This window comes from Syngnathoides biaculeatus, chromosome 2 (genome assembly GCF_019802595.1).
Source record: "Syngnathoides biaculeatus isolate LvHL_M chromosome 2, ASM1980259v1, whole genome shotgun sequence".
NCBI lineage: Eukaryota > Metazoa > Chordata > Actinopteri > Syngnathiformes > Syngnathidae > Syngnathoides > Syngnathoides biaculeatus.
In genome coordinates, this window is record NC_084641.1 from 9,662,638 (window position 1) to 9,673,795 (window position 11,158).

The 11,158-nt window shown below is 45.5% G+C and overlaps 1 protein-coding gene across 1 annotated transcript; it reads left to right on the forward strand.

Annotated features, from left to right (window-relative positions):
* Positions 1–604: 604 nt before the first annotated feature.
* Positions 605–11,083, forward strand: LOC133507166 (indian hedgehog B protein-like). Its single transcript, XM_061831965.1, has 3 exons — positions 605–981; positions 4,049–4,310; positions 9,114–11,083. The coding sequence occupies exons 1-3, from the start codon at positions 682–684 to the stop codon at positions 9,791–9,793; spliced, it is 1,242 nt and encodes a 413-aa protein (XP_061687949.1). The 5' UTR covers positions 605–681; the 3' UTR covers positions 9,794–11,083.
* The last annotated feature ends 75 nt before the right edge of the window (positions 11,084–11,158 follow it).

Below are 11,158 nucleotides of genomic sequence, written 5' to 3' on the forward strand. Positions count from 1 at the left end.
CCCCCCCCCCCCCAAAAAAAAAAATGCCGCTTGAACTGGGAAGGTCGTGTCAGTCATTAGCGTTTATATGAGGAATTTGCCCCCTGCTTGTGGATTCTCCCTCTGGAGAAGAGATACAGGGTGGGGCTTTGGGGTCTTGGGGATTGATGGGAAATAATTGACACTTATTAAAACATGGAGAGGACAGGTTCCAAGCCATCTGGTGCCACTCAAGATGAGACCGAGCTATAGGAATCGAAGTGACGACGTGACTCACCTGCAGCACCTGACGCAGGGAGGAGACGGGGCCACAGGGGAACATTGAGTTGTACGCGGGGACACCCTTCGACCGCCTCGCGCCTCCGCGTCTGACTGAGAGAGCGCTTTGAACGCGCCTGCCAAGACAAACTCACCTCGCCTATTTATGCCCCTGCCTCCATGTGGCCTCGGGACACGAGGTTGTCGGCAGCAGGCTGGCAGGTTCCCTCTTTGCATCTCGTCTGCGGCGCGCACCTTTTTTTTTTTTTTTTTTTTTTACGCGCCTGCAATGGCAACTTTGGGGGACTCGGGTGGGACTCCTGCTCTTCTTCCAGCATTCTGAAGGTCCATACTGTAGTGTCTCGCTTCGGCATTTGACCCTCTGACCACCTGCCCGAGGGTGGCGGGGAGGGGCGGGGGAGCTGGACATCGGTCCGGGCTGGAATGCTGCTCCCAAGGCTGCTGACGTGTGTCGCCGCGTGCGCCTTGCTCCTGACGCCGGGCTGCGGGGGCTGCGGGCCGGGTCGAGGTTACGGCAAGAGGCGCTCGCCGCGGAAGTTGGCACCGCTCGCCTACAAGCAGTTCAGCCCCAACGTGGCCGAGAAGACGTTAGGGGCCAGCGGGAGGTACGAAGGGAAAATAACTCGCAACTCCGAGCGCTTCAAGGAGCTCACCCCTAACTACAACCCTGACATCATCTTCAAGGATGAGGAGAACACAGGTGCAGACCGCATGATGACACAGGTGAGACCGACACGCGGATCTCCGGCCACATGTTGTAGCTTCCGAGGTGCTTGGGACTTGCATGCTGCACTTTGACCAGTCTTTAGACGCGTGAATGCGCTTATCTTTTTCACCTCCACATTCCCTGTTGACTCAAGGCCGAGAGAGCGTCTTGTTGTGTCTCTGCTGCCAAAAGCAGCGCGCGGTCGCCTCTTTCAATCTGATTGCAATCATTGTTTATTCATGACACGCAAACTGAGATTCGTGGAGAGGTGATCGTTGCAGTCCCGTGTTCACATCGCGCCGGCTTCTGTCGGACACACGAGCTCCTATCAGCGCCCCCCCCCCCCAAAAAAAAAAAAAAGCGCACAGCAAGAAATACTTTGTGCATTAAGAGTGCACGTCTAATGCACAACCGCACGTCTTGGAGCCCTTCTCTGTTGATTGGCACGTACGCAAAGCCGATTCCCGCAATTTTGCTGTACATTCATCAGATGCAGACATTATTTTTAGGCTGCATATTATTTTAAAGCACGTTCGCGTAATTTACGAGCCCCAGTACGGAGCACACAGTCCGACTGTTTATCTTTGACTGTTCCGTGTTACTTTTAGGTTGTTTTCTCAACGCGCACGGACAGAAATAGCGATCGCAGTTGGGCTCTTTCAAAGCGCAATGAAAGTGAATTTTTCACCTCTTGGCTTTTTTTTTATTCGCGTTTCCTGCGTGCTACTGCACATACAGAAGCTCTGTTCCAGAAGCACACTTAATCACTTTTGTGGCGCAAAGTGGCGACACAAACGTGCAACTTTACTGCGGTCAAATTCATGTTATCACCGCAGAGGAGAAACTGTCAACACGTTTGACTTTGAGAGAGCGAGCCATCATTGGCGCATTGATCAGACGCAGAAGGTGCGCAAAGGTGCGGATTGTCTGCCTGCGTGTGCAATGTTTGTGCAGCCAGCGGTTTAGTGCACGAACCGCTGTGCGTGTGTGCTAAATGGAGCGTCTAATTTATGAAGTCTTACCGCACAGAGAAAACACCGATGTATGAATCCACGGGACCTGTGAAAAGGCAACTGTGGTCACCGGGGCGGGCTATTCTTATCACAGCCGCCGAGTTGTATTGGCTTTAATCCGAAATTATCAACGTGCGGACAGACAGACAATATCTGTTCTAAATAAAAAGCAAAAACTACCCCCCCACACTGTAACCTACTGTATATTCAAGTACTTGCCATCAAGATTTAGCAACTTTTGTCCAAATGGTTATCATCTGATCATCTTAGACCAGGGGTTTCCAAACTTTTTTTTGTCCAAGAGCCACCGCCATGGAAAAATGGAACTTTACATTGCTCACTTTTAATGTAGTTACCACTAAAACCAGTCCGCATGTGATTAATTGCATATTTTATATATATGTCCATTGAACCCATGCAGATTTGGGATTTTTTTTTTTTTTTGGTGCTCAGGGCAAAACTTTTTTTTTTGTTGACATCTTGGTGCTGCATTTAGTTGAAGATCTTCATTTATTCAACACAATTATTGTATTTTATTGCCATGTAGAGGTTAATTTTTGTGGTCTTTATCAAGATTTTCAAATCATACATTTCTGATGTTACATATCAGATTTCATGGGATTTTGATGGTACCATTTTATTACTGTAGGGTCATGTAACAGCAAGTGTGAGCCACGAGGAAAAGACAGCTTAAAAGATAGACGATCTGACAAAAGTGCAAAAGGTTTACTGCAAAGCATAATCAGATGACACATCTAGTCTAGTCTACCACGGCTAGTTGCAATGAATTATAATCTCTTCACAGGTAAATCAAGGATAGACACACCCAGCAGTGCACTTTCAATCACTTCATTGGACAAACAGTAACAAAATAAACGCAAAACAAATGACGCCAAGCCAACTCTACACTCTCATTTGCTGACTCTCTTGTCCCTCAGCAGACCAGGCACCGCCCTTTAGAGCTACACACATTCAGTCACCTCAAGTGGATAAAAATAATCTCTTGCATGTCACATGTACATTTTGTTCATTATCCAAGTCTGTTTTCCAAGTCGCTTATCCTTGTGGGTCATGTGAGAAGCCTAGCCCAGCTGTCATCAAGCGAAAGGTGGACTACACCCAGAATTGGTCGCCAGTCAGCACTATGTACAAAGCTTTATAATGTCATAATATATTGTCGCATCTTAGCGGATTTTCCTTTTTTCGGCGGCGGCAGGTTCTGATGACTTGAAATGACAATTCTAGTTCTCAGTGGCTCATTTGATGTTGTCAAAATATTGTTGGAAATTTAACATTATCATAAATGCTAGTAAGGGTGAAAAAAGTAAGTAGTGCATTGCAGGCAAATGACAAACTGTGTCAATTGCTAATTTTAGTATGTGGCATGGGATGCAAAAAAAATGGACGACTAGTGTCAAAATTGTCCCAGAGCCTTAATACGGACAGCCCTGTTTTAGTCCTTTTGTTCATATTTATGCGTGTTTAAATGGCAACATGCTTTAGGTAATTGTCATAATGTCTGTCAGCCAATCATATCTCACATGAGGAGAAATGGACTTTGTTGCTCTTGGCATGAACAATCGGGTCACGGTAAAGGCTGGCACCCACTACCTGGATGAACAGCGCAGACGACGCCTTTATTAACAGCATTCGGAGTGAGGAAATGAGGGGTGGGGTGGGGAGCAGTCAATGGCCCCTCTCACCTTGTGGCTGCTTAACCAGACAACTAAGGGCCACACAAAACCCCGACAGCGTCAGTCATAAAGTGGCACTCGTCAACTTTACTGAGAGCCAATCACGCTCAACAGGCAACTTTTTTCTTACTTTTTTTTTGATGGCTAATGTTTAATCCATCCACCCTGAGAACCTGGGTGTAGTGTTTTTTTTTTTTTTTAAATTACAATGCACGCTGTATCTAATTCTGTTTTTAATATATTCTTCATGTCTATTTAAAAAGAAAACAATGGGCCACACATGGCCCTTGGATTGAAGTGTGGTCAGCACGGATGTAGAGTTTATTTGAAAAGATGGCTGCATAAGGGCAAATCCAAAGTGTGTTTCTGTGCCACAGCGCTGCAAAGACAAGCTGAACTCTCTGGCCATCTCTGTGATGAACCTTTGGCCCGGGGTCCGTCTGCGGGTCACCGAGGGCTGGGACGAGGACGGCCACCACTCGGAGGAGTCGCTCCACTACGAGGGGAGGGCGGTGGACATCACCACCTCGGACCGGGATAGGAACAAGTACGCCATGTTGGCTCGGTTGGCGGTGGAGGCGGGCTTCGACTGGGTCTACTATGAGTCCAAGGCCCACATCCACTGCAGTGTCAAGTCAGGTGTGTTTCGGGTCAGCACAAGTAGCAACGTGGATCCACATGTTAAGTCAAGCGTGCTTTCTCACCGATACAGTAGTTTGCGTTCTCTGATTCAAATCAGTTCATGGTTTTATCAACCTGGTCTGTTCATTTGAGATACTCTAACGGATGGGGATCTACAATTTATCCAAAAAAAAAAAAAAAAAACATTTAAAAAAAGCAAAACTTGTGTTTTGTTTTTATTAACTTAATTACAGTACTTACATAAACATGCAGGCGGCATGGTGGACCAGCTGGTAAAGCATTGGCCTCACTGTTCTGAGGTCCCGGGTTCAATCCCGGACCCACCTGTGTGGCGTTTGCATGTTCTCCCCGTACCTGCGTGGGTTTCCTTCGGGGGCCTCCGGTTTCTTCCCACATTCCAAAAACTTGCAGCATTAATTGGACACTCTAAATTGCCCTTAGGTGTGATTGTGAGTGTGGCTGTTTGTCTCAATTTGCCCTGCGATTGGCTGGAAACCAAGAAAATGGATGGATGGATGGATGGACATAAACATCCAGACAGTCTATCGCGCCACAATACATCAGCATATTGTTGAGTACACTACAGGGGAAACCAGAACCCTTTTTTAACGTGGTGTACAGACACACACACACACACACACACACACACACACACACACACACACGCCAATCTTCTGAGGTGACAAAAGTACTAACAGTCTGTACGTAATCCATCCGTCCATTTTCTTCCACATAGCCTTAGCAGGGACCTCCAGACTTCCTTTTCCCCCACCACTTCATGCAGCTCATTCCCAGGCTAGCCATTAGACATAATATCTCTTATGTGCCCTGGGTCATCCCCATTGTCTCCTCCGGCCGGGGCATGCCCAGGAAACCTCATCAAGAGGGTGTCTAGCAGGCATCCTAATCAGATCCCCAAGCCCCTCCCCCCTCATCTGGCTCCACTCTGACCAGGCTTTTCTGTCTAAGAGAGTGACCGGACGGACACCTTGTGAACTAAAACTCATTTTGGACACTCAAACCTGGGATCTTTTTCTGTCGGTCACGACCCACAGGTTGTGATCGCAGATGAGGGTTGGAATGTAGTTCCATCCATCCATTTTCTGAGTCTCTTCTCCTCACAAGCCAGGAGAAAACACACCATCTTTTGCCAAGAAATCACGCAAACTCCACACAGGTAGGACCGGGATTTGAACCGCGGTCCTGAGAACTGTGAGGCAAATATGCTAACCAGTCACTCAGCGTGCTGCCTCTAATCCAATCAATTCATTAAAATTCACGGTGTGGTTTAAAGCTGCTTTGCCAGGACAAAACACACAAGGTTCAAATTGTCTTCTGTCAAGAAGTATTGGCTGATGTGTTCCTTGCCTCGCTCTCAGTAGACCTAAAAGATGATTAAGAATTGTTGATTTGTATACACTCGTGGTACACATGCCTGACTGTGGTGCGGTCAGTGTGGGTTCAATTCCCGCTCAGTGATGCTCTCGATATGTGCCCTGCGACTGATTGGTGACCAGTTCAGGGTGTCGTCTGCCTTTCACCCAAAGTTAGCTTAGGCTCCTGCACTCCTGTGACCCTTGTGTGGATAAGCAGCTTGGAAAACAGGGGGATGGATGGAATTGTATAAATGTAAAAAAGTTTTAAAGTCTTGATGTTTATTGGACTTTTTTTTTTTTTTTAAATATAAATGAATAATGTTCAGCACTTTTGCTTTTCTTTTAAGGAGTAACCAAGCGTCCTGTAAAGATGATTGCAAAAATACAGTATTGAATGCTCAATGAGGTCAAATAAATAAATAGATGATCCTATAGTTGTCAGCTGAAGACTTAAAGAAATCACCGGTACATGGCAGCATCTTTGTTGACAAATCTACTGTATATAAAACATTAAAGAAGAAGAAGTTTGTGGGAGAACACCAAAGAGGATGCCTTTGCTGTCTTAAAAAAAAAATGGTGCATGTCTGACATTTGTTAAGGAGCACAGCACTAACGGCAAATATTCTGTGGACAGATGAAACCAAAGTTGAAATGAATGTTTGAACAGGACACACCAACATCAAAACCGTATTGTATCTGTGAAACATGGTGGAAGGGGGGTGCTTTTCTTACTCAGGGCATGGACAGCATACTTATGCCAATCGAAAAATGAATTCACAGGTTTTATCAGATCATTTGTTGATGTTGTTTCAAATCCAAACATCAGTCGAATGGATTAATAGATCATGAAAGATGATTAATAATATCCAGTTCCCACTGGCACCCAAGGTAAAACACAACTTGCGGCTGGTACACACAAAAAGGATTTTTTTACATGTGAATAGATTGTTTATCCTTAAACACGTTTGAAGGTTAAAAAAAACCCCAAAAAACTCAGGCCTTCAACAGTCTTGGCAGTACCATGCGTAACATCCAAAAACATTCTTTTCCACCACCGATCTGGACACTACCATGACAGAAATCGGCATCTCAAACGTGATCCAACAAAAATCAAGAAGAAACAGCAATAAGCAGAAAGTACGAGACAGAACATGGAAAACTCACTTCCTCGGATGTTTTTGCAGGGGATGAAGTTTGGATTCAGGACCGCAGTAATCTTAGAAATCCATCCATGCGTTTTCTTCACCGCTTATCCTCACGAGGGTCACGGGGAGTGCTGGAGCCTTTCCCAGCCGTCAACGGGCGGGAGGCGGGGTACACCCTGAACTGGTTGCCAGCCAATCGCAGGGCACATGGACACAGACAACAGTCACACTCACAATCACACCTAAGGCCAATTTAGAGTATCCAATTAATTTTGGATGTTTCTGGGATGTGGGAGAAAGCGGAGTGCCCGTAGAAAACCCACGTCGGCACGGGGAGAACATGCAGACTCCACACAGGCGGGACTGGGATTGAACCCGGGACCTCAGAACTGCGAGGGCAATGCTTTCCAGCTCCCCCACCGTGCCGCCCCCTTGTAATGATGAATCGGGAAATGTGATGAATGCGGTAATGGACTGGCCCCCCCATGTCCAAATTGGAAGTAATCCTTGATGTTCCTCATAAAGATGTCTTATCTTAAAAATGACTAAACAGATTTAGCTCGGTTTCGTCCTCAGTGGATCGTTTTATGTGGTCATAACCCCCAAACCATTTGATAACCGTTTACATCGTCCCAAATGGATCACAATAAGGAGGTCGGGGCGAGTTGAATTAGAATAGACTGAAGCCTGCTTGTGTGAAAGCACCCTAAACACCCAAGTGACCCAAGTGCCGTAAATGCCAACAGTACATAAAGGAAGCCCCTTTAGCGCGAAATGGGCTGCACTCGTGTACTTCTCAAGGCTGTCCCTGTCACAATTGTCAGCACTGAATGTTATGTCGCTTCATGCCCGCTGAGTAAAAAAACAACAAAAAATAAAACAGGTGTGACCTTGAAAGTCAGTCGAGCAACACGCAGACGACGCAAGACTACCTGGACCGACCGCTGCTTCCTCTGTCCTGTCCCTAGTTTCACGGTCTCTCCTCACTAACATATCTGCACTGTCGTCTTTTCCCTCCCTCCCTTTCTCCATCTCGCTAACCTCTTCATGATGATGATCATGACGCAGCGGCTTTGCCAAACTGACCCGTGCCGTGTGTGTGAGACCCAAACGTGCTGTGAAAAACAGATGCCGATACACCACTTGAAGCCCAAGTACACCACCGTATACTTTGAGTAGTAACTAAGATTCTCCTCTTCTTTCCTCCCTCTTTTCCTCCTTTTTTCTCTCCTTCCCTCCCAGATCGGGTTGCGAGGGTGCAGTCCTTGACCTGATTACAAGGCCAACCAATCAAGTTGGTATCTTTTTTGGGTTCTCTTTTTATTTTCCTAAAACTGAGACCGGCAAAGAAATCATTTTTGTTATGAACAAGATCCAGCAAATAATGTTTTGAAGAGGACCTTACTGAGAGTCACTCCTGATGTTGCTCTGCTCTTTTTATTGTCATAATTAGAAACTCTGACATTTAAAAAAATAATAATAAGTTTTGCTTCTTTTATTGCATAGTATTAAATTCACATCAGTTATTGTAATAAGTATAAAATAGCCATTCAAATTTATTGTTCAACCCTTTGCAGTTTTTTTTTCTTAATATACAATGTATTCATTATGTGCTGTATCATCTTCTACATCCAACAGAGTACACTTCCACTTCCCAAGTTAATATAATATAATAATATAATTCTTTTCTATGGTCAACAAAGTGTATTAGAACTTTGCCATTCAAAAGCCAGTAAACACTTCTTTTGGAAATCAAGAATGGTACATGAAATTCCCCCCTTACCCCAAAATTTATAAATGATGGAATTTTTAAAATACACACAAAAAATGTGTTTGATCTAGATTGAAACAAATTGTATGATTAAGTCCAGTAAATGATGAGAAATTGAAAAATGGCGTCCTATTGGGTTTCAATTGGTCAACTGTGGTCACGATGCCGCCGACGCAGTTACAGTTTGATGTAAAGGTGTATTATTGAAATAATGACAGAGCTGGAGTTGGAAATTCTAAAATCTAAAGGAAAAAAAAAATCCCACTCTTGAAAAGTTTTAATGCATTTACATTAACACAGCTAAAGAAGTTTAATTTAAGAAAGAAAAAAATGGAAGCGAGGCAGACACAAATTGCCAGCATAGAGCCCAGAGATTAAAAAAAAAAAAAAAAAAAAAAAAGAAAATCCTCTAAAGGGTACGATGTCACCTGTTCTGGAAAAATTGAATCAAAACAATAAGCTATAAATCCCCGACTAATCGCAATCATTGAATCTTCCTGCCTTTCAGACCACTCAGTGGCAGCCAAGTCTGGAGGTTGTTTCCCGGGCGACGCCTCGGTCATCGTGGAAAACGGCATCCGGAAGTCCATCCGTGACCTGCGGCCCGGTGAACGAGTCTTGACTCTGTCCGGCGAAAAAGGTCGCGCTGAACTGGTGTACAGCCAAGTCCTGACCTTTCTGGACCGTGACCCAGGAATACACAAGCTCTTCTACACCCTCACGACCGAAGGTGGGGCGCACCTTTCGCTGACCGCCGCCCACTTGCTGTTTGTGTCTCAGGGTAACTGTTCAGAGGGGGGGCAGCCCACTCCTAGCTCCCTGAGGACGGCGTATGCTTGCGAGGCTCGGCCGGGCCAGTGCGTGCTGGTGGCCCGTGGCGGATTGGGAACCCTTTCTCGGATCTCGAGTGTCACTGTGACTGAGAGGAGGGGGGTGTTCGCCCCTCTGACGGCACAGGGCACTCTGGTGGTGGATGAGGTGGCGGCATCCTGCTATGCGGTGGTGGGACAGCATTCCTTGGCTCACTGGGCCTTCTTGCCACTCAGGCTGATGCACAGCTGGACTGGCACCAGTTGTTACCGTGGCGACGGGGTCCACTGGTACGCTGAGCTTTTACACCGGCTCGGGGAGATGCTGCTGGACTCCGGACACCTCCACCCGCTGGGCGTGACTTCAGCCCACAGGTGAGGACGAAAATTGCAAAAAAGATCAGACAATAGAACTTTGTGACGCGTGTTTGGATCGCTGCTAAGCCTCGTTGGAGTATCGCCTGGGTTGCGACAGAACAGCCCGGAAGTCCCAATTCATCAGACAGACTGACTATCGCTTATGTTCTAACATGTAAACTGGTCTTAATCTCCTGATGTAGAGGAATGGAAAAAAAAAAAAAAGCATTGTTGACAGATGAAAACAAATGTCATCACAAAAGCGTAGTTTCAGTATTTATAATACTATCTATTATGGAGTCCTACTGAAAGGAAAGGTTGCACACTAAACACACTGAACAAAAATATGAGCGCTTTTGTCTCTGCTCGCATTTTTGATTGACTATCAATGTGCACAAAAGGCCCATTTATCTTAAATATTTTGTTCACAAATCAGTTTAAATCAGCGTTTGTGAGCACTTCTACTTTGCTAGAAAACCCATCAGTATCTGGTGTGACCACTATTTTCATAATACCTTTATTTTGCCTTACACTGAACACACCCACATCCCTAATCCATGAAACTGCACATTTTCGAGTGGCCACACTTTGTAGACAACAAAAGGCATAAACGTGTTACACTGCATGACGTCACAGCAGATACTGAGCCGTTTTGTGACAAAGTGGATTTTGCCAAAGCCGAAGTGCTCACAAACTCTGACCAAGACAAATTTGTGCACAATATCCATCCATCCATTTTCTTTAGCCGCTTATCCTCACGAGGGTTGCGGGGAGTGCTGGAGACTATCCCAGGTGTCAACAGGCACAAGGCGGGGAACACCATGAACTGGTCGCCACCCAATCGCAGGGCACATAGAGACAAACAGCCACACTCACAATCACACCTCGGGGCAATTTAGAGTGTCCAATTAATGTTGCATGTTTTTGGAATGTGGGAGGAAACCCGAGTGCCCAGAGAGAACCCATGCAGGCACGGAGAGAGCATGCAAACTCCACACAGGTGGGGCCGGGATCAAACCCTGGACCTCAAAACTGTGAGGCCAACGCTTCACCAGCTGATCCACCGTGTGCACAATATTTCCGATAAAAAGGCTTTTGTGTCATAGAATAAGTCTTGATCTTCAAGTTCAGCTCATGGAGCAAATAGGAGCAAAAACAAAAGTGCATTTAAATTTTTGGTCAATATACTGTTTCCAGTGATATGCGGCAGATACCTTTTGTAAAACTCGTATGCAACAATTAAATATGTTTTGCCAATGTATTTAATATCTTCTTGTTTACAGAAAAGTCAACATGAAGTCGTGGTTGGAGAAAATATTTATTTTGGGGGGAATAAATCTGTGAAAAGGAATGCATTGTTTCATTACTGCCCTCTGGTGGCGTTGCT

Excerpts from the sequence above, each read along its gene's own strand:
- LOC133507166 (XM_061831965.1), top strand. The coding sequence starts at position 682 with ATGCTGCTCCCAAGGCTGCTGACGTGTGTCGCCGCGTGCGCCTTGCTC. Across the intron at positions 982-4,048 it reads CAGACCGCATGATGACACAG|CGCTGCAAAGACAAGCTGAA; the intron begins GTGAGACCGACA and ends TCTGTGCCACAG. Across the intron at positions 4,311-9,113 it reads CCACTGCAGTGTCAAGTCAG|ACCACTCAGTGGCAGCCAAG; the intron begins GTGTGTTTCGGG and ends CCTGCCTTTCAG.